This window comes from Littorina saxatilis, linkage group LG1 (assembly GCF_037325665.1).
Source record: "Littorina saxatilis isolate snail1 linkage group LG1, US_GU_Lsax_2.0, whole genome shotgun sequence".
In the NCBI taxonomy this organism is placed as follows: domain Eukaryota; kingdom Metazoa; phylum Mollusca; class Gastropoda; order Littorinimorpha; family Littorinidae; genus Littorina; species Littorina saxatilis.
In genome coordinates, this window is record NC_090245.1 from 41,082,649 (window position 1) to 41,105,708 (window position 23,060).

The 23,060-nt window shown below is 40.6% G+C and overlaps 1 protein-coding gene across 1 annotated transcript in view; it reads right to left on the minus strand.

Moving 5' to 3' along the window:
* LOC138969429 (CD109 antigen-like) overlaps positions 1 to 23,060 on the minus strand; it is a gene marked incomplete at its 5' end in the record, with an annotated part of 26,172 nt that extends 3,112 nt beyond the window's left edge. Inside the window, 19 exon segments of the mRNA XM_070342223.1 lie at positions 365 to 516; positions 1,743 to 1,811; positions 2,211 to 2,369; positions 3,216 to 3,430; positions 3,851 to 4,025; positions 4,313 to 4,390; positions 4,752 to 4,917; positions 5,528 to 5,624; positions 8,127 to 8,303; positions 8,742 to 8,895; positions 9,598 to 9,741; positions 10,705 to 10,770; positions 15,148 to 15,261; positions 15,938 to 16,055; positions 16,581 to 16,677; positions 17,383 to 17,455; positions 20,464 to 20,583; positions 21,482 to 21,661; positions 22,894 to 23,060. Of these exon segments, the coding sequence (XP_070198324.1) occupies positions 365 to 516; positions 1,743 to 1,811; positions 2,211 to 2,369; positions 3,216 to 3,430; positions 3,851 to 4,025; positions 4,313 to 4,390; positions 4,752 to 4,917; positions 5,528 to 5,624; positions 8,127 to 8,303; positions 8,742 to 8,895; positions 9,598 to 9,741; positions 10,705 to 10,770; positions 15,148 to 15,261; positions 15,938 to 16,055; positions 16,581 to 16,677; positions 17,383 to 17,455; positions 20,464 to 20,583; positions 21,482 to 21,661; positions 22,894 to 23,060 (2,521 nt within the window).

The following is a 23,060-nucleotide window of genomic DNA, read 5'->3' on the forward strand; positions in this document are numbered from 1 at the left end:
ACTATTCACTTGTCATCATCACCGCTATCATGTTGTAATACTATAGTCCCGCCTCATTGTTTGACGCAATCATTTGTTACAGTGAACACTGTTTATATGTTATCCTTGCCACTTGGGTACCTACACAAATCTTTAGCCTTGCTGTTTTTTTGTGCTAGGCTGGATATCTTTGGTCTGAATCAATTTCGTATTTGGCACCAGTGTCAATCTGCGATACCAATTCAAAGTGAACATGTGCACAAGGACGGCTGGCTGTTGATGTTTGGTATGGGTCCAAGTGGAAAGATGGTCTTAAAAACAGACTGACAAATACACAATGTGAAAACTTCTCTCAGAAAGCGTTGATTGTGCTCAACCAACTCACGGTTTTATGCAGGCCTTGACGTTGTGGATCCCCGGTCGCACTATGGATGTTTCTGTTGACATCTTCAAGATCCTACCGTTGGTGCTCATAGGGTCTCCGTCTCTGGGCGCCATCTCCTTGGTGTCTGGGGCTGTGTAGAAGTGCCACACCACCTGAACAAGAAAGGTCTATTAATTGTGTTTGGTGTCGACACAAAAGGCATGCACGGCATGGCGGTGACCTTTTTCACTACTGATAAAAGGATAAGGATAAGGATACGATTTTAAATGGTCCTGTGAGGTTACCCTCATGGAAATTCGGACTGCTTCTCCCCTGGGGAAAGCGAGCTGCCATACAGTATTATGCGCTAACCATATTGTTTTCTTTTTCCTGCATGCGTGTATTCATGTTTCCAAGCCCTGAACATTTTTTGAAATTATTTGCCAGTTCCCAGGAAGACATACAAAGCAAAAAGCTTCCGTAGAGGACATAACAAGTGACCGAATGTTTTAGATAATGTTGTCATTTGCTCTGTGAGGTATTCGCTTCGTTTCTGACGTAAGCGATTTTAACTTTGGAAGAGAGGGTCAAGAAGGCATCTTTGTCCTTTTTAATTTGTTGACTGTTGTTATTAAACATTGGTGTTCACCACCTTGTTTCGCGTTTCATAAGTGTTCTAAATATAAACAAAACAGTAACCGCGAGTCATTCGGAACTAGTCTTCTGGTTTACCAGAGAGAATAAGAGGTACATGTATTAAAATGAACAAATGTGACCCTCCACCACGAAATGAGTCGCATGTCACCTTTGCATGATTTTAATATTTTTACATTTTCGTAAATAGGTTTTTTTATGCTCTATCCAGTGGTGAAAACCGTTTTAGAAAAGAGCAAAAACTGTTTGAGTTATAAGCCTGTGACTAAGGTGACCCTCACACTGTAAAATACCAGACACTCCCCGGACTTATATTAAGCCTAGCGCAGAACCGCGCGAGGTGACATGTGACTCATTTCGTGGTGGAGGGTCACAAATATGTTGTTGTATAATTTCCATCCTTTATAATAGAGCTGATGCAACATGCACCGCAGTCGAACCTGTCTGTAACGACCACGCAAGGGACTGACCAAAGACAGGTGGTCGTCATTTGAAAGGTGAATTATATAGAAGAAAAACTCCTCTAGGATCCTTTGAGTGGTCGTTGTTGGTGGGTGGTCGCGTTGGAGTGGTGGTCGCAAGGGCAGGTTCGACTGTATTTTAAAAATAACACTTTATGTGACAATAGCTTCACTATTGGTTACCTCTCTGGAACCACACAGTGTAATCACATTTGTTGGAAGGATAAAGCAAACCTCACGTTGAATTGATACGAGCACGTTTTGTGACCTTGACATGTACTGACCTTGACCAAAGCCAGACTATTCGGGGTGCCAGCTACCCTAATGTTCACTTTGGTCGTATCATCTGGGAGCTGAAACAGATGAAATTTAATTCTCACAAACATTCTACTGAAAGATTTTCTTTTAGCCACAGAGGCTTAAAAAATGCACAGGGCAAGCGAATGACCCCCTCCCCCCCCCCCCCCAACACAAGAAAATACCAAAAAAAACACACACCAGTATAAATACAGCGGAACCCCCAATTTAAGACCCCCTGATTCAAGACTCCCTCCATTTTAAGGCCCTGCTTTTCAAGGTTTTTCTGTTCATTACCTCTGAACATTTACCTCCATTTTGAGACCTAATTTTCTCAGATTGTGGTGGTCGTTAAGCAGAGGTTCCATTGTACCAGAGGTCACAAAACCCACAGCATCAAGAGGAAGGGGAGAAAGGATGGAAGGACAGCTGTGCTTTTGTCAGAGAAAACTGACCTCAATAAGTTGCAGCATGGCGGCATTATTGGTGTCAATGTTGACCGACTTGGTGCTGCGAACAGGATAGAGTGTGGTGATCTTGACGTTCGCGTCGATGCCAGAGGTCACGAAGTTTACTGAGTATTCCGAGATAGCTTGAAGCGCCATTACCGTATCCTGCATAGAAAAAAAGAATGTTACAGATGAAGATTATTTTTCCAACAAAGTTAGGAATATGTAGTAATAATTGGTGGCAGTGTGAGGATCGCACAATACATTAAACGTGTTTTAGATTTTTTCTCTCTCTCACAAATCAGAAAATAGACATGCATTCCCGTCTCAACAAATGACAAAACGTAACAATAGGAGACTAAACATGCCTTGATGTTTCAGATTTCGCAATCCCTGCATATAAGGAACTAGATGATTACCCGCTTCGCCGGGTACCGGCTTCGCCGGGAAGAAGTAGAGCCGAATACCCGGCTGCGCAAGCCGTATATATATATAGATAACAAAATAAAAAGCAAAATAAACGCAATAGACGTGTTGAATGCCATGAATGGAAGGAACTTCGATTAAAATTAGAAACAATCCTTATTAACATAATAAAGATCTATTTTCTAATCTGCATTTCTATTTTCTACTGATAGTGCTGCTTATTACATAACTTAATTTGTAATGGATTCGCGTAAAACCCCTGTGATTGCCAGAGCCTTAAATTCTCTAGAATCGAGTCAATACATACGTTTACAGCAATGGACATTTATGTGTTGCAGTTCTTGCGACACGGCAGGCAGATTTTGTATAAAACATAAAAATAAAAATAACAACAACAGCAACAACAACTACAACACACACACACACACACACACACACACACACACACACACACACACACTCACACACACACACACAAACCCTTTAACAGTGGATTTTGCGACAAAACGCCTGTATCTTCTTATTCAGGACATGAAACAAAAGGCAAATACTTCCTGCCAAACCAAACAACATTCATAAGCTCACCTGCGTGGACCTGAATCCTCCATTGCTGTTCTGTTGTTTCTGGAGCCAGAGCACGAGTTCACGTGCCTCATTGACCTTGCCGATGGTGTTGAAGGCCAGGATACAGTACGCTGTCACCTCGATGTCACTGGGACCGGGAGGGCGACGAAAGTAGACAGAGTCCGTGGGTTGGTCCATCTGCGGTTCTTGTTGTTTTCTCCAAGGTGCCCCGGAGGCTGTGGAATAGAATCACATCATGCGCTAATGACTTTTGGTGACTGCTATGGAGGCTGTAGAATAGAATCATACCACATGCAAATGACCTGAGGTGACATGATGCGGTGCGTGTTTTTGGCTTCTAGTGTGTATAGGACGCAGGGACGCACAGTTTCCACAGCCCTGCAAGAACTATAGTCCTTAAGAGACAAAAACTTCAAAAGCCTGTTGGACATGAAGCTCAGCCCCCTCACTGTGAACCCAAGAAAGAGAAAACTAAGTAGACATTGTTTAAGACTTAAATCGATTTGTGATAAAAGACAGACAGACACACATACACACACACACAGACATACATATTTTTTTTCCTCAGAAATTGCATGCAAGAATTGTGTATAGAAGCTCAACGGGCAAGAGCTGAAAACAATAAATGAACTGACAGATGATATATCCGATGAGTCGCAACACGTTTGTGTGTGTGTCCGGGTTGGCAGGAAGGCGAAGAGCGAGGGCGTATGCTGTGATGGCTGCCAGGAACGGTCTCTCTGTCACTCTCTCCCCGTTGGCGATCTTCTTCACATAGTTCACAGCTAAATCCAGTCGACTGCTGTCGATCTGAGATACAGATAGTTGAACAAAAACAAGATTGTATGTTATTGGAACGTTTACTTTACCACAAAACAAAACATTCACAAGTACGTCGACCCAATGGTCTAAAGTCGACAGACAGACAAAAGCTTATGGTACAGGTAACACACACACACACACACACACACACACACACACATGCATACATGCACACACACACACACACACACACACACGCACACGCCACACACACTGGCACACACACACACATACTCCACCCACACACTTGCAATGAACAATCAGGGTGTACTCACATCAACGCCGTACTTTTCTGCCTCCATCATGGCGACGGTGACGTAAACGGACAGTGCGTCACCAGCTCCCGTTCCGCCCTGTACAAGATTGATTCAAGTGTTAGTCTTGCCATCCTCATTAGAAAATATGAAATCTATAACAGAGAGCCTGCTTAAGTAGTTCATGAATTGGGCGAAGTCTACTCCACGAAGCTGACTGCACGACGCTTTTGCTCTGGATGTTTGATAAAAAGACTTCGCAAAGTCGACTTCGGGCTGAATTAAGGACAGCCTTTACGTCTCGAAATCAAGAAAAAGGGCAACAAAAAACACAAGAATAGTAACTGTATGGAATGTCAAAGTGACAAAACAAAACATTCATTTCTGCGACCTTCTCCTATAACAAAGCTTTGTGCCCTTGAGACGGATGTTCGGCTTTAAAAGGGAGTGTGCACCGCACCTGCATCTCTTGGTGAAGGACCTGGCCCAACTCAAAGAAGAGACCGCTGACGTTGTTGTGGCGTGTCACAAGGAAGTCCACGGCGGAGTTGAGAATGTCCATGTCCACCGTGTCAGGAATGTACAGTCTGGCATGAGCAAAGCTTCGCAACACAAACGCTGTCAGCCTGGAATAATTGAAAAAATTAAATCAAATCAAATCAAATGAAAGGAACTTTAATATCTCAAGCATGACAATTTACAGTACTTACTTACTTACTGCCTTTCACGCCTGGTGGCGTGTAGGGCAGCGACACAATTTACAGTGAATTCCCTTAAACATCTACAAATATAGGCCTAACAGAAGTACGTATTTGAGAGGAGTATCATAAGCATAATAGAAACAATGACATGCATGACCGCACAACACAAAACAAGACGAGTTGAGAAAAGACAAAACGAGATAAGGTCAGACAAGAGAAGACAAAACAACACAAGAGAAGACGAGATTACCGAGACCATACCCGACAAAAGAAGACTTGACAAGACAAAACAGGACGAAAGGACGAGACAAGGCAGACAAAAATCAAAACTTGACTAAATATAAAAAGAGACCAGACAAGATAAAACAAAATAAGACAAGAGAACCCGAGGTATGAAAAGAAGACGAGAAAAAAGAGGAAAAAACGGAAGAAGAGAAGAAGTTAATAGTAAAGATATTCTGTAGCTCACATTTTGGATAAACAGTTATTTCTTGTGACATGTACAAGAGATCAAAATGTTAACAACAAATCTGACCATGTACTGGCGGCCTGGTCACTGGTACCAAAGGCGCTGTAACCTCCTGCATTATCCCCCGTGTCCCAGCGGTACTGCTGCGTTTCCCTTGTGTAGCCTGCACAAGGGGATGTAACCATTTGCAAAATTATTCGTTTAAATAAAAAGTATGTTTTCGATCAGAACTGATAATTTAAACAGAACCGGCCAAACAAAAAAAGCTGAGAGAGCATTTTGAATGTCCAGAACCAAGACAACAGCTGCAACATTGCAATTGCTGGGTAGCTTAGAACTAAATATGAATACAATTTTTCGAGCAAATTAACAATAATTATCAAAACATGTGCACGTTGACCTTTATGAACGCTTTGGAGTACTTGACACGGTTGACACATTGAGCTATATATGTCATGAAAGTGCCGTCGATAAAGTTGACTTTCTGAAGAACATAAATTTGACTCAGTAGGGAGATTTAACAAGAAGAGCAAACGCTCGATCGAGTCACTTTCGCAGTTCTGAATATTATATGAGGCATCAGATGGACAGGAAGAAATTGCTATTCACAACACAATGAGTCACGTTCACATAAAATTTGAGCCCGGTCACTTTTATAGTTTCCGAGAAAAGCCCAACGTTAAGTTGTGTGTTGCCGAACAGAAAAGGCTAGTTATCTCCCTTGTTTTTCTGATAACGTTCGTAAAAGGCTACAGATGTAAATACTTTGATGTAAAGAATAATCCTACAAAGTTTCAATCACATCCGATGAACTTTGTCAAAGATATAAAATGTCTAATTTTTCCTTTGACGCTGACCTGTGACCTTGAAAAAGGTCAAAGGTCAACGAAACCATCGTTAAAGTGTAGAGGTCATTGGAGGTCACGACTAAACAAAATATGAGCCCGATCGCTTTGATAGTTTCCGAGAAAAGATATAAAATGTCTAATTTTTCCTTTGACGCTGACCTGTGACCTTGAAAAAGGTCAAAGGTCAACGAAACCATCGTTAAAGTGTAGAGGTCATTGGAGGTCACGACTAAACAAAATATGAGGCCGATCGCTTTGATAGTTTCCGAGAAAAGTCCAACGTTAAGGTGGTGTCTACGGCCGGCCGGCCGGACGGCCGGCCGGCCGGCCGGACAGACTAACACTGACCGATTACATAGAGTCACTTTTTCTCAAGTGACTCAAAAAACGAAACGTCGGGACGTTTCGTTTTGAAGTTGTGGTAAACGTCATCATTTCGGGGGTCTCTCGCTGGAAAGGTGAAGGTCAACTGAAACGGAACGTGGAACGTCAAAACGCAGTCACGTTTTCCACCCCCAAAAAACGAACAATATTTCGTCAACTTTTGTGAGTATTTTTGCACACTAACAGTTTTATTTGTTGGCCATTTTATGCATTGCTAGATTCATCAACCCTTTCACAGTCTTTCAGCGCTGAGAATGTGTTCATTGGAGGTAGACAACTGTTGTGAACTGAAATATTTTGAAGGGTGCTGATCCTGGTACATTTATCCAACTTCATGGTGAGAAAGCAAATGGCGAAGCAGAAGTAGGTCATCGCATCGAATTTTTATTCTGGCTTCGTATGTGATTTTGTATAAACAAAGTCTGTGTGATTTATTTGGACTGAAAATAATCAAAGTATGCCCGATTCTGGACCACCTCCTAGGGTTTTTTTTCCATTCTGATCGAGGACAGACGTGACAAGTACAAAACAACCCCTAGTTGGAGAAAGGCTTCTAAATCGGCACAGGCGTGTGCACAGGGCCGTTTTCTGAGAATGGGGAATACTCAGGGTATAATTGCCTACATGGTTCGGTAGAGCTCTTTGCCATAGGCTGCATGTTACCAGTTGTAAAAATTGAGATGCGTGAAATGGATAAAAAAAATAATGAGTTCGAATGAGTAAATCTTGGAATTCAACATGAATGATCTAATTTTTGTGAAATACAATTGATGATGAGCAGGTGCATGAATTGAAAAATGTGAAGCTCTTGTGTGTGCAATGCGAGTATGTCAATCCTTTATTGACTCGTGGAGTTGAAATTATGCCATGCCCAGTCAGCGGATCATATCCTGCCATGCCCGGCCTTTCATTCCGAAACGAAACGTGAATACATCTAAATCTTGTCTGCGGCCTATGCCGTCTCGTTTCACGTTCCCTTTCGCGGGGTGACTCATTCACCAAACGAAACGAGCTGCAAAACGAAACGTGCTGTCTTTTAAATCTCCCTATTAGCACCTTACTCTGCTACATTTTAGTAATACACTCAATTACTTAATTGCCGAAATTGTGAGTCAAGACCACGAATATGCCATTCTAGCTACCTACCTATGTCTACTATTCCCCTTCAAAACTATTCACTTTGAAAACGCACACATTCAGTACATGACCGAAAATGTGTTTGCATAAATTCTACAATGCCAGCACATAAAAAAATTTGCTCACCCAACTAAAGAACCATAATTAAGATAATCAAATTATATACCGTTCAATGAAATGAATAGACAAAAATATATTTTAATAAATGTTCCATGAATTCACGGATTGTTGTTGTGTGTGTTCTGGATGTCACAGCAGTCTAACTAATTGATTTTCCACACCATATCTGAGCTCACCAAGTTTCATGTATTGCTTGGCCTTGGTCTCGAACATCATGTTAAGCTCGTTGATGGCGGTTAGATAGGTCATGGCGTAGACGTTAGGCACCGTGGTGACCATGTTCTGTTCTCCGCACCCTGTTGGCATGGTAACCAGCTTGTCGATGTCTTCCAGAGCGTTACCCATCATGTTACCTGTAGAATGCGGGACAGGTAGGTTTGACATATGATTACAGACATGTGTGTTTTTGTACCTTATGTTGCGAGAAAATAATCCAATTCTGTGTGTAATACGCTGCAATACACGCATGGATAATCATTGAAGTATGCTTGTATTCGAAAATGGTCCACTCTTTTTGTTGACAAAATGACATCAATATGATTCACCAAAGAATTTTAATAATCAAAGGAACAACAGTGGGAAAAGTAGAAAGGTCTGCTCAAACAACAAAACACAGTAGTGTAACAACATATTTTATTGCTGATTTTTGTTTTGTTACTAGCTTTTCGTACACGAATAACCACGAAAGAAACGATTTAGGCTACTAAGTCAGCAACTGTGAATCATGCAACGCAATGAAAGGTACTTTTCTATTAAGAAACAGCAACAACAACAAAAATTGTCTGACTTACCAGTGACTTTGACCTTGACCCTTGTGGAGTCCTTGACGACGTCCTGAGCTTTCCAGGGAGAGAAATCTATGGTGACGGTCTGTTCGAACACAGCTTGTTCAGCTGACAGGACAACTGGAAACGTTACGGCTCTCATCCTCTCTACTCCCTCTGGCTGTGATGTATATAAAAAGTAGAGGTCTAACTATCACTGGTATAAAATTAATCTAAATAAAAATGGACACTTTTTACGGACATCTGAAACCTTCGTCCACATAAAGTAAAGATCTGAATCTCACTGAATGAAATGTCCATTTTCCACGGTAACGTGTATTAGTGTCACTGGTTAAAATGCTAAAACTTAATTAAATAAGAAACGCACTTAAAAAAAGGATATCTAAAATCTCTCTCCACCTCATGTAAAACTCTGAATTTCCCTGGTTGAAATTCCAAATTCCCACGGTAACGTGTTTATGTTGTTCTCCAGAAAAAAAAGTGTTAATGATTGGTACGTTTGGCGCTGGTTACTCTTCTTTGTCGAATGACAATAAAAAAGCAATAACAACGACTTTATTACCCATTGAAATGAATACATTAAAAGTAATACATAAACATGAACATTTTGTCTTTGGAGCATATTGCACATGCCTGGTAAATAAGTCTTAACCAGACACTTTGAGTAAAACCATTTGTTGAGACATCTTGACACCAAACGAACATGTAAAACACACAGGTAAATATTAATAATGGACAGCCTCCAAGATCAATGCAAAGCAACAGCTTCTATCATAACATAATATCACAATATTTTTATAACGATATTATTAAATGACAAATAGGCTAAACTAAAGCTTATTAGACAAGCAACTACACTGACCTTCACGATTAACTTTCTCTCAACCATGTCCGTCATGGTAGCTCCGTTTGACCTTCGCGCGGTTGCTGTGACCCTGAGTGTGATGACCCCGACCTTGCTAGCCACGATCACGAAGGTCACGCTGCCGGCACTGTTGCTCTTGACCTTATGAATGTAAGTGAATCACAGTCAACTGTTAGTAAGGGCAAGTCAGTTCACGTTGGGCTTGTTAACAAATCAGTTCACTTTGGGCTTGTTAACAAGTCAGTACATCTTAGAATTTTTAACACATCAGTATATCCTGGCGGCTTGTCAACAAATAAGTAACATCCTGGGCTTTTTAACAAATCAGTATACTTTGGGCTTGTTCACAAGTTCGTTTACATTGGGCTTGCTAAAAAATCAGAACACCTTGGGCTTTGACAAAAATCAGTACAGAAAGGGCGTCCCAACAAATCAGTACACATTGGGCTTGCTAAAATGAGTGCATCCTGGGCTTGGTAACGAATTATTACAACCTGGCTTTTTGTTAACAAATGAAAAGATCCTGGGCTTGTTAACAAATAAAAAACCCTGAGGTTGTTAACAAATCAGTACACCTGGGGCTTGTTAAAGAATCAGTATACATTGGGATTGTTAACAAGTCAGTACACCCTGAGCTTATAAAAAAAATCAGTACATCTTAGGCTTGTTAACAAATCAGGTCGCCCTTGTTAACAAATCAGTACTCTTTGGGCATGTTAACAAGTTAGTTTACCTTGGGTTTTTTTACAAATCAGTACACCTTGGGCTTGTTAAACTAAATCAGTTCACAAAGGGCTTGCTAACAAATTAGAACACCCTAGACTTGTTAACAAATCAACTGATATTGGGCTTGTTAACAAATAAGTACACCCTAGGCTTGTTGACAAATCAGATCACCCGGGCTTTGTAACAAAAAGGTTAGTGTGTTATAGGAGCATAACAACTTGTGAATACAAGTAAATCATTATCGAAGATTATCACGTTCAAATGAACACATCTAGGGCTTATTAAAAAAACGACTGAGTGCATAATGTTAGCACAATGGAAGCTTTCAATCCAACGGTTTAACGTAACAAAATTATGAAAATGAAATCGATTACTCACAAAAGCAGCTTGCGTTGAGTCTCCAGAGATAATGTAGTCATCTGAAGGTGCCAAGATCACGGTTGTCTGCACAAAGAATGAAACAAAATTAAATGAAACTCATAAACTATGAGTAAGCTTACATCGTGTAATCTTAATCTTAATTAGGTTTAAGCTTAATCGTCGAAACGTCGTGCTTTGTTGTTCGTATCGTCTTCGTTAAACACGTGAGAACAGTATTTTTTGGTCTTGATATATCTTACATCTTTTGTTTTCTCTTTATTGTATTTTATGATACTTGTTCTAATGCTTATTTCAAGCTGTTAAATAATAGATATAGTAGGAAAATTGGTATGCGCATATATGCACAAACATGCTTGTGTCAATATGAGTAAACTATATGACATTGTCGTGTCAAGATATAAGCAAACTTTGACATTGCTGTGTCAATATGAGTACACTCTCACATTTCTATTTCAATATAAGCAAGTTGCACATATGACTAAGTGCCAAAAGGTGCGCACGAAAAGCGGACAAAGGGGCTAAAAAATAAAAGTTGACAAACACGACTGATATTGTGATTTTTGTTAAGACAACAGATGCTGGAACCCAATTACGAAAAGAAAAGATAAATTTACCCAAATGATTTTACAAATAACGATAATTTTGTTCGTTATATCATTCAAAACGGCACTGAGTCATAGCATTAAGGTTATCTCGCACGTTTTTAAAGCTAGGGCTTTGAAACTTGGCACACAACCAAAGTATAATGACCTCCAGGTATGGTGCACATCACACTAAACAACATTGAATTTCAAGGTCACAGCGAGGTTAAATTTCCTTTGCAAACTGGAAAATTGTCGTTGTCACGTCTTACATGTTTTAATACTAGATCAGTTAGACTTTACATACTTCACATACTTTCAGCATTTTTATAAAACCTCATTAAAAGTGACCTGCTTGTTAATCTTTGTCAAAGTTCAAGGTCACAGCGGGGTCACATCTGGTCCAAATGTGGAATATTTTCAATTTATTCAGCGCGTTTATAGCACGAGCTTTGAAAATACACACAGTTCTAGTGTATAATGTTCACACACGATTAAAGTCTGGTTGAAAAAGTCAAGGTCACAGCAGGGTCGCGTTGAGGTCAAACATATACATTTTTCAATGAGGTTTTCTCATATGTTTTTGAAGCTAGGGCCTTGAAACTTGGCACACTACGCAAGTTAAATTAAACCTCATCAAATTCCAAGGTCACAGTAAGGTTAAAGATCCTTTAAGGATATTTTCTAAAAAAGGTGACCGCCTGGTTAATGTTTGTCAAATTTCAAGGTCACAGCAGTGCCATCTGGCTTAAACTTTGAAAAATTGTCAATTTCTTCAACTAGTTTTATAGTGTTTGAAGTCATTCACACATGATGAAAGTCTGGTTGATAAAATCAAACGTCAAGGTCGCAGCGGGGTCGCATTGAAGTCAGACACATACAATTGTCATTTTCACGAACGCCTTTTAAGCAACACCTTTGAAACTTCACACATTCCAAAGTTTTGATGTTGTTTGGTTATAATCAAAGTGTGGTCAATTTCCATGATTGAGAGCATTCAGAGGGGTCAAGTTGAGGTCACACAAAAGAGATTAAATTGTCGACACAACAGATGAGACTGGCTACCACTGTTTATTTTAATACACTTTTATGCAAATTTTAAATTGTGTTCAACCATATACACCAAACTCACCCAAACTCCTGAAACATCCAAGAAAAGGAAAAATGTGTCCAAGCAAGGAAAAACGCCATTTCTTCAAAGGCTGGAATAACTACAGAGGCAGCCGCGTCATTACACACAATGCAATTACGTCATACATCATACATTTCTATGAGTCATGTAGAATGGAATGGTGGCATGTGCCTCTATTCTAGCTAACAACAAAGCTGAAAAAATGAATATTATCTGTTTGTTTTGTTTGTTTTACCCGTACGAGACCTTTCTGTGACCTTGACATGTGACAAGGATCTACCTTAACTTCTTTAAGTCGGAGTTGAGAGTTGTGTGATGTTTGAAGGCTCTCCCTTTAAAAAAAACTGAGATAATGATGCATTTTCGTGTTTTTGATTTGCCCATGTGACCTTGAGATTCGACAAAGGTCAACAAGACTTTAACCGTGTATGGAGGCTATTAAGCCCAAAAATGTGAACTTTCAAGGTTCTTGCTTTGAAAAACTCTGAGAAAAAGGTTATGTTTTTTTTTTTACCCACACGAGACCCTGCTATGACCTTCACATTTCTCAAGGATCAACCTTGAATTCTCCATGTTGAACAATCATTAAGCAAAAGCGTTGTTTGAAGTTTGAAGGTTCTAGCTTCAAAAATCTCTGAAAAAATATGTTTCATCCGTTTTCTGAACCACATGTGACCCAGCCGTGACCTTGAAATCTGACAAGGGTCAACAAGACTTTTACCATGCATGGGGGCGATTAAACCCCAAATGTGTGTGAAGTTTCAAGGTTTCAACTTAAAAAACGTCTGAGAAAAATATACATTTTCCTTTTTGGACAATGTGTTGCACGCAAGACAACACGACAAACGCTCGTGTTATCATTCTTTTACTTTAAGGTCGACTTGCGTGCCCGCTCTTTCGCTAATCTCAATTAAAATTCATCTTAGAAGTTCGGTTTTATTACGCTTTTAATTAAGAAGATTAAACTAAGACAACAAATAGTTAGTTTTACCCATTAAACTCGATAAGGTAGTGACATTTTATGTTGAACGCAAGAAGGTGTCGCACGCAAGATCTGAAAAGATGTTGACGACATAATTTCAACACTTGATAGCGCAATCGTGGTTCGTGATTTCTTCACAAATTTTGAACACAGAATGTGTCACGTGGTTCCGTAAATGAAGTAGATCTTTGTACATGTAAATTTTGTTTTTAAAAGAAAATAACCGTTAATTACCGAACATTTTGTCGCACGCAAGATATGACGAAATTTTCAAATCGTTTTCAAAAATGCTGTTCAAAAGTTCTGCAGTCTTTGCTGGATTACTTGAAAGACAGCAGTTTGATACACCGTTATCGCTTGACGTGTCGACATCAATTCCAGAGTTTTTGAAAAAGAAATTTAGTAAATATCTGCGATTGAAAAATGTATGCCGTGATGACGAATCATCTTGCGTGCGACACCTTAAAATTCGGTTATCGAAAAAAAAAAATTCTCTCGAGATTTAGATTTGACGTTTGGTCTCGTCTGTAAAGCGATGTTTCAGGCATTCAATCAAACTAAATGCAATTCATTTGTGCTTCTTGTTATTTTTCTGTGGCATATTCAAAACACGAGGTATCACGATGTCCTTTTTCAGATGGCCGGTTTTGGCGTTATTTTTGACTTTAAACAAAGATAACTTCAAAACCGTTCAAGTCAGACACACGAAATTATGTCCACTATCTCTTCGCACATTCATCCACACACACACCAATTTTCAGCAGACACACGTTTTTAGAAACATTTTTATTGTAAAACAAAGTCGTCTTCTGTTCTGTGAGCACCTTTTGGCACTTAGTCATATACAAAATAAAAACCAAAGTCCCCGCTAACCACAGAAGAAACAACTTTAAAACAAATCTGCTGTATGCAAATTCAAGTGATATTATCGCTGCGCTACACGAACATGATGTGAGGTAATATAGGTGCCAAACTACTATTAATAAAAGATAAAAAGAATGACTTGAAATACCAAATGAATTATGACCTGATTTGCCCTAGCTTGTATATATCCAATAAAACCACTATATAAATCTCCCCATACAATACAATACAAAATATTATACAGAAGTAGCATTTCCATTTTTTACTTTTTGATCAGCAAAAGGCAGAAAATTCAAGAAGGAAAGATAGAAAGAAGAAAAGAAAGAAAGAAAGAAAGAAAGAAAGAAAATAAGTAAGTAAGTAAGAAAGAAAGAAAAACAGAAAGAAAGAAAGACAAAGATGAAAATAAATAAATATGAAAGTAAGAAGGAAAAAAAGAAAGGAAGAAAGAAAGAAAGAAAGTAAGAAAGAAAGAAAGAAAGAAAGAAAGTAAGAAAGAAAGTAAGAAAGAAAGAAAGAAATGAAGAAAGTAAGAAAGAAAGAAAGTAAGAAAGTAAGTAAGAAAGAAAGAAAGAAAGTAAGAAAGAAAGAAAGAAATGAAGAAAGTAAGAAAGAAAGAAAGTAAGAAAGAAAGAAAGAAAGAAAGAAAGTAAGAAAGAAAGAAAGAAATGAAGAAAGTAAGAAAGAAAGAAAGTAAAAAAGAAAGAAAGGAAGAAAGAAAGAAAAAAGGGAGAAAGACAAAGAAAAAAGAATGAAAGAAAGACAGCATGCTGGGAGAAAGCAACACAGAAGAAAATAAAGATTACGTCATAACATAATATACTGAACATTTTCAAGAAATCTCCGCTTGAAAATTCATTAACATACGCACTGACACTTACATCCACGTTAATGGTATCATAGTTGAACACAGTTGCCCTCAGTTCGAATTTCTCCGTCCGGCGAATGGCATAAGGAAGATTAAGACTGATGAAGAACGGATTGAAGACGTTTAACTGCAATAGAAAGATAGAAATATGAAACTACTATTGGCGCACGCAAAGGTAGAAAGAGAGAGAGAGAGAGAGAGAGAGAGAGAGAGAGAGAGAGAGAGAGAGAGAGAGAGAGAGAGAGACAATGACAATGACAATGACAATGACAATTCTTTATTTAACGAGGGTAGTAGATTAAGCAGTGGTCTGCTTTTTTACATCCAGCCCTCGCCCTAAAGAGGGACTAACTAAAAAGTTGAAATAAAATACAAGATAAAAAAATAGAAAATAGAAAAACTAACATTCTACATTTTAACGGATAACTAAAGTGAAAACACATTAATACATATGTACACAAAATGCATTGCATTGAGGTAAATTGCGAGTTAATTGATATGAATTTAGTGATATAGAGCAGCTTGCACTTACTCAACATCATGCTCTAAGCCATACATTGCATTTTAAAGAAAAACAATCAAACAAGCAAGACATTGCAAACATCATCACACATCTAAATAGTGGTTGGTTTTTAAGTCCCTTCATCCGAAAAGGGTCTGTGTACATTATACCAATAAAGAGGAGAGGGGCATGTTTAATACAAAAAATGAATACCATTTAAAACAAATATCATTTACTTTGACCAGCCAGCCAACCAACGAAAGAGCCAGACAGTGGGAATTAAACAGCCAGCCAAACTGACCTCTAAAGGCTGAGCGGTGATAGCGAGCTCTGCGTCCGCACGAACTGCAAAAGCACTCACAACCCAGGATGTGATCGTGTCCGGAAGTTTCGCCACTATAGACGCTCTACCCATAAAACTGAACAGAACAAAAACAAAAAACAAAGACAGAATATTTTAGCATCAAACTTTGTCTACCCCTCGCGTATTGTTAGTGTACATATGCGTGCGCGAGTGTAGTATGCTTCGTATGGTATTTTTATCTGTTGTCTTATTATTTGTTTTGTCTTTTAATGTGCACCACACTGAAATTTCTCTGTATGAGATAATAAAGTATTCGTATTCGTATTCGTATTCGTATACATGTTTATCTATACTGGCGACTCTTACAGATTCTTAAGTGCATACATTCGATTTCTTATCAAATCCGTTCGTTATCAATACCGTTGGCAATTTACCATTGAATCGAGACAGATATTTGCCTTTTTTTCTTGAAACTACCTCATGTCGTGCATTTATCTCCCTATTAATCCAATCTAATGTATCTGCCCATCGGTTCATCTATCCATCCCATCCATCCGTTCAAATCCGTCTATTCATCCTTCCATCCGTCTATCTATTCATTCTTCAACCCGTCAATCTTGTCATTCATCCGTTGACTTACTCGGTCTGTACCGTGTTCCACAGCCAGGTTTCAGGAAAGTTCTTACGAACGACTGTGTCTTCCCTCGGCCCCACATTTATCGTCTCCATGGGAACTTCTGGCGTCATCATCATCATCATCATCATCATCATCATCATCATCATCATCATCATCATCATCATCATCATCATCATCATCATCATAATCATCATCATCATCATCATCAATCATCATCATCGTCATCATCATCAATCATCAATCATCATCATCATCATCATCATTCGTCGTCGTTATCATCATCATCATCATCATCATCATCATCATCATCATCATCATCATCATCATCATCATCATCATCATCATCATCATCATCATCATCATCATCATCATCATCATCATGATCATCAGCATCAGCAGCAGTAGCAGCAGCAGCAGCAGCAGCAGTAGTAGCATCAGTTGCAGCATTCATAAAACTATACGCTAACGAAAAAAAAAGTTATGCAACGAAGTGCGCGTGAATAATGTAACACACCTTCGAATCCAGGATAGCTAATGCATTTTTCCCAGGGGCAGTTTTTGGACATTCCCGAGCCCAAGCGAAGACACGCATACAGTCATCATCTCTCGTCTCCAGTCATATTGATCGTATCTCGATACTTTGACAAGACAAGCCAAAAGCTGGCGTGTCGAAGAAGACAGCCGTAGTGGGCCTCTTCGAGTCAGTATTTTACACTCTATCCTCAGCATATTACCAATACCTGTCCCAATATAGGCCAGTTGGTCTGAGAGAACATTAACCTCAAATAATCTGAAAGTGACTCACGCGGCGGAGGGAACGGTTTGTCGTCATCAGGTTGTAGAAGGTCCACGTCCGTCACAACGACAAAGCCCAGCTCCTGTTGGATGACAAATCACAAATGTTGCTTATAAGTGGATAGGACAACCCTTTCAATCACTTACAGTATGGTGGCATGCATATAAATATATTGCATTATGGTCTCTATCGGAGATACTATAGAACGTATGAGCGTTAACCGTACATTTCCGGTATTTTAACGGTTGTTTCTTGAAAACATATTCGAAAGACTATATCAGATTCTTTACAGCGTTAGAAGAAATCATGTCTGGTATTTGACCGGCTGTGACGTCAAAGTATTGGTCAGACAATGTCAACCATTCAGTTATGCAGGTTTTGATTGCATTTGGCAGTTTTTGATTTGAAAATTCAGCTACTGCTGAAATATATACTACTTGAACTTGACTGGTTGCTGTGCTGAAATAAACCGCTTTTATTAGGGTGTGTATTCTTGTTGCCTTTTGGTGAATACCAGTTTACAAAACATCTAGCTATGAATATTTCATTCGATAACATTAAAACAACATGCAATCAACAGATACAAGTACGCACAAGGACACGGACATGAACTAGTTTTGACTTCAAGTCTTCAACAGCAAAAATGAAAAAAAAATCTCTCTTTGTCAATTTTCCTGTTTATCCTTACACCGTTACTTTTATTGAGACATGTACTAAAAATCAAGAGCCCGACTGCGCCTTGTGAATATAGAGATACTTTTGCTCAATACATTTCGCAGGCTTGCATATATTTTTTCATTTTTTTCATTTTTCATTTTCATTAATTTATTGTCCCATCGCTGGGAAATTCGGGTCGCTTCCTCTCAGTGGAAAGCTAGCAGCAACGGAGTCGCGCTACCCAGGTGTCTGCGTGTTTAGGTGTATTCAGCCACCTGCACTTATGGCAGAATGAACCAAGGTCTTTTACGTGCCATTGTGGTGACACGGGGGTGGGACATGGCTTCCGTCTCTGGGTCTGCACATAAAGTTGACCCGTGTCCGTCCCGGCCCGAATTCGAACCTGCGACCTTCCGATCACAAGTCCAGTGCTCTACCAACTGAGCTACCGGGCCCCTGAAGGTGTAAGTTACGAAACTTATTAAGCACACATTTCAGACTCTGCACAGCGGGCGGGGATGTAGCTCAGTCGGTAGCGCGCTGGATTTGTATCCAGTTGGCCGCTGTCAGCGTGAGTTCGTCCCCACGTTCGGCGAGAGATTTATTTCTCAGAGTCAACTTTGTGTGCATACTCTCCTCGGTGTCCGAACACCCCGACTCTCCTCGGTGTCCGAACACCCCCGTGTGTACACGCAAGCACAAGACCAAGTGCGCACGAAAAAGATCCTGTAATCCATGTCAGAGTTCGGTGGGTTATAGAAACACGAAAATACACAGCATGCTTCCTCCGAAAGCGGCGTATGGCTGCCTAAATGGCGGGGTAAAACCGGTCATACACGTAAAAGCCGTGGGAGTTTCAGCCCACGAACAAACAAAGACTCTGCACAGCAAACGCCCACGTTGTTGATTTGTGACCCTCCACCACGGAATGAGTCACATGTCACCTTTGCATGATTTTCATATTTTTACATTTTACTAAAGAGTTTGTTATGCTCTATCCAGTGGTGAATACCGTTTTAGAAAAGAGCGAGAACTGTTTGCGTTATAAGCCTGTCAGTGACTAAGGTGACCCTCACACTGTTACCAGACACTCCCCGGACTTATATTAAGCCTAGCGCAGAACCGCGCGAGGTGACATGCGACTCATTTCGTGGTTGAGGGTCACATTTGTGCTCTGTGTCTAAGTGGAGGCAGGATTCCCTTTTGCCATTTTGAAGTCTGGATAGATCTGTGGAGGGGTACTAATGGGTTGTCTTCCCTGGTTGGCTCTCCTGTCAAGGAAACCACTTCCGGCAGAAAAAAAAGAAAACATGGACGCAACTAGCACGTTGGCCGTCCGATTTTTCATTATCGTCAGCCGAATGTGGTCTCCTTGGACTAGAGAGTCAATACAGAAAGACGGGTAATCTTGAACTTTAGTGTGTTAAATTCAAAGCTCATAATTCAGAGCCATTTAAGACTCCAAATTTGCAGAACCTGCACTTGTAAGCATAACAAGTCATTTTAGATCCCTTCGAAGTCACGGAATGAACTCCGATGAACTGTACGAATGCATTTCGTTTACATGCGTCAAAGAAGGAATTATCCGTAGGGGCGGACAGGGGAGGCAACTCGATCGTTTAAAGGATGTCCCTTGGTTGACAACGTACGCCATTTTAGCCAATCAAACAACCAAATTAATTAATTATGCTTAAGTTTGGAGCTCAATATAATCCCTCAATTAATTTCACGACAAATGTTCTTTGGCTTGATTACAGGGACTTGTATCAAAAATGAGTAAAGAATGCCACTGGATTCTGAGCTATGAATTTAACACACTAAAGTTCAAGACTTACCAACGTTGTTAAAAGGTACAATACTAAGGAGAAAAACATGTCAGTGGGTTGATGGTGAGGTGGTGTTGATGGTGAGGTGGTAACATCGTTTTGAAAAGCAATAACTTTGACTTTGGAATTCGTTTTATTCCGTAAAGTAAATTTTCATGTTAAAGGAACACAAGTACGCTGCAGACTGGTGATGGAGAGAGCTTACATCGGACACCTTTCTTGAATTTTACCGCACCACCTGCTCCAACCTGAAGAACAAGTCGTCCTACTCAGACTCCGCACTGCACATAACAGACTAAACCATCATATGGCCACAAAGCTGAAGCTAGTTCCCTCCCCCTTATGTCCGTGTGGCAAGAATCAGACAGCAGAGCACATCCTGCAGGCTTGTCCATACCACAGTGCTCTGAGGGACACCATCTGGCCAGAGGAGACAGCGCTACAAAAGAAGCTATACGGCCCCAGAGAAGACTTGGAGAGGACAGCACGTTTCACCCTGCAGTCCGGACTGACGGTCTAACAGCGAACGACAAGAAAGAAGAATTTTACCGCGGTTACAATGTGCATGATTGGTTCTACGAAAACAGGTATCTGTAAGGCCACATACCCGCAAAAGATCGCCTGTGGAGACAGCTTCACCAAAGATCGCATCTTGATCTGGAATGACGGCCTCTGTTCCGGCATCTGCCACACGTGGCAGGTGAAATCTCTTCAAGCTTTTCTTTATCTGCAGATAATAAATAACGATGTCCAGATTATAACATGGAGTAATGAAACAACCACACACACACACACACACGTGCGCACGCACGCACGCACACAATCACACACACGCACACACACGCACATACACACCATCATCAACAACAACAACAATAACCGGTCTCAGAACCAACCAATCAACCAATCGAACAAGCAACAACAATAACAACAAGAAGTCACGTCAAGCGATATCAAAACATTTAATCTGTCAGTCAAAAACTCAAAGATCGACGTAATTATACTGACATCCTGGATCAGTCATCGTCGAGACTACTAATACCTGCTAAGCCGACTCCCGTTAACCGAATCGGATCGAGCAGCTGGTCTCGGCGAAGCATGTCAACATGAGACTTTATTTGTATAAACCGATTTTCTCTCATTCCACGCCTATTTTCAGAGTTAACATAACATATCTGTATATTTTTGGATTCAGGAATTGATGAGAATTACAACGCAAATATTTTTTTAATCTGTTAGTGAACGTTTAATGAACAAACCAATAAGTTCTTATTTAAGCTTTCGAGCTGAATTGTAATGCTATTGTCCGGATTGAAAGAATCTTTCACCAAATTTACATAACTTTTGCAAATAGCCTGATATGACGTCATAAAAGACGTTTGTAAAAAAAAAAGAAAGAAGGTAAAGTTACATATTAAGATCTGTCTGGTAGTTGAATCGCTCCACACACACGCGCACGCACGCACACACGCACGCACGCACACACGCACGCACGCACACACACGCACACACACACACACACACACATACATACACATACACGCACGCACACACACACACAAACACACACACACACACACCACACACACACAAACGCACACACACACACAAACACACACACACACCCTTTCAGGCTGGATGTCATTGTCACCCTGCAGAAGCAGCAGGCTTTTGTCCACTGCCAGCACGTACATATCGTGTTGACCCACTGCCCTCGGGTCACTCGCGTCTGTCCAGGTCACGCCCAGGCTAATGTTAGTGGTAGTCCCCGTTCTGTGGCTGATGGATTCAACGCTCGGCGTCACCTGCCAGGTACAAGTTTGTTTTATTATTAACATTTACTTTGAAATATTGTTGCTGATTGATGCAACGCTCAACATCACCGGCCGCCAGATACAATTGTTGTCTTATAAATATTCAGATGTTACTGGATTGAAATAGTGCTGATGATTAATACAACGCTCGGCGTCACCTGTCAGATGCAAGTTTTGTCTTATTTATATTTAGATGTTAATGAAATAGGGTTGCTGATTCAGGGCCGGACCCAGAGGGGGGGGGGGGGGGGGGTTCCTGTTGCGCGGAACCCCCCCCCCCTGGCCTGACCATGTAGCCCCTCCAAGGGTAAAAAAAATAATATATATATATCATGACAAATACTCACAGAAAGCGCCAGATTGCCCATATTTTAATCTAGATTTCAATTTTTGTAGGGGGGGGGGGGCATGCCCCCGGACCCTCCTTAGAGGTTCGGGTGCTTCGCACCCTCAACTAATGTACCCCTACCATCATAGACCCTATCGGTATTACAAGCTCTCGCAAACTTCAAAGCATATCAAATTATGTGGTACCGCTATCTCGCGCGAGCTGTGAAAGCCGACGTTCGAAGTTCTCGCGACGTTCTAAGCATAACAAAGAGTGTGTCTCGCGTATATCTCGCGAGAGCTGCTCAGATACCCCCCCCCCCCCCCTCATCATACTTAGGTCCGGCCCTGTGATTAATGCAACGCTCGGCGTCACCTGCGAGATACAGGCCTACATTTGTCTAATTATATCAAACGTTAAATGGTATTGGATTGTTATAGAGTTGTTGTTTGGTGCAACGAGAATATCAGAACGTGCAGCTTATAAAGTAAAGGAGCCTGAATTACGTTGAGTCTCATTATGTCAATATTTAGATGTTATTGCATTGAACTAGTTTTGCTGATTGTTGCAATGCTCGGCGTCACCTGCAAGATACCAGTTCTGTCTTATTAAACTAACAAGTAGATGGTATTTTTGTTTTTATTGAAATAGTGTATGTTTTGGTCGTAACTAATGCCCATTGCTATGTAAAAGCTTAGACAGATCACACACACACACACACACACACACACACACACACACACACACACACACACACACACACACACACACACACACACATACATTCACTCAGACACGTCACATCCTACCTCGGCGCATCACCCCCTGCTCCCCTCTTCCCTCTCCCTCCTCCCCCTCCTCCCTCCTAACACACACACACCCCCCACTGACTGACCTTCTTGTCCAGGCAATGGTCAAGCTTCAAGACCAAGCTGTCGGCCAGTATCTCCGGCGCCTGGAAAGTTGATGGCGGGGAAGTGATGCCGTACACCACGAGCTTGCCCTCGGGACACATGTCTGTCGTGACCTTCACATTGCTTGTCTCCCCTGCCATCACGTAAC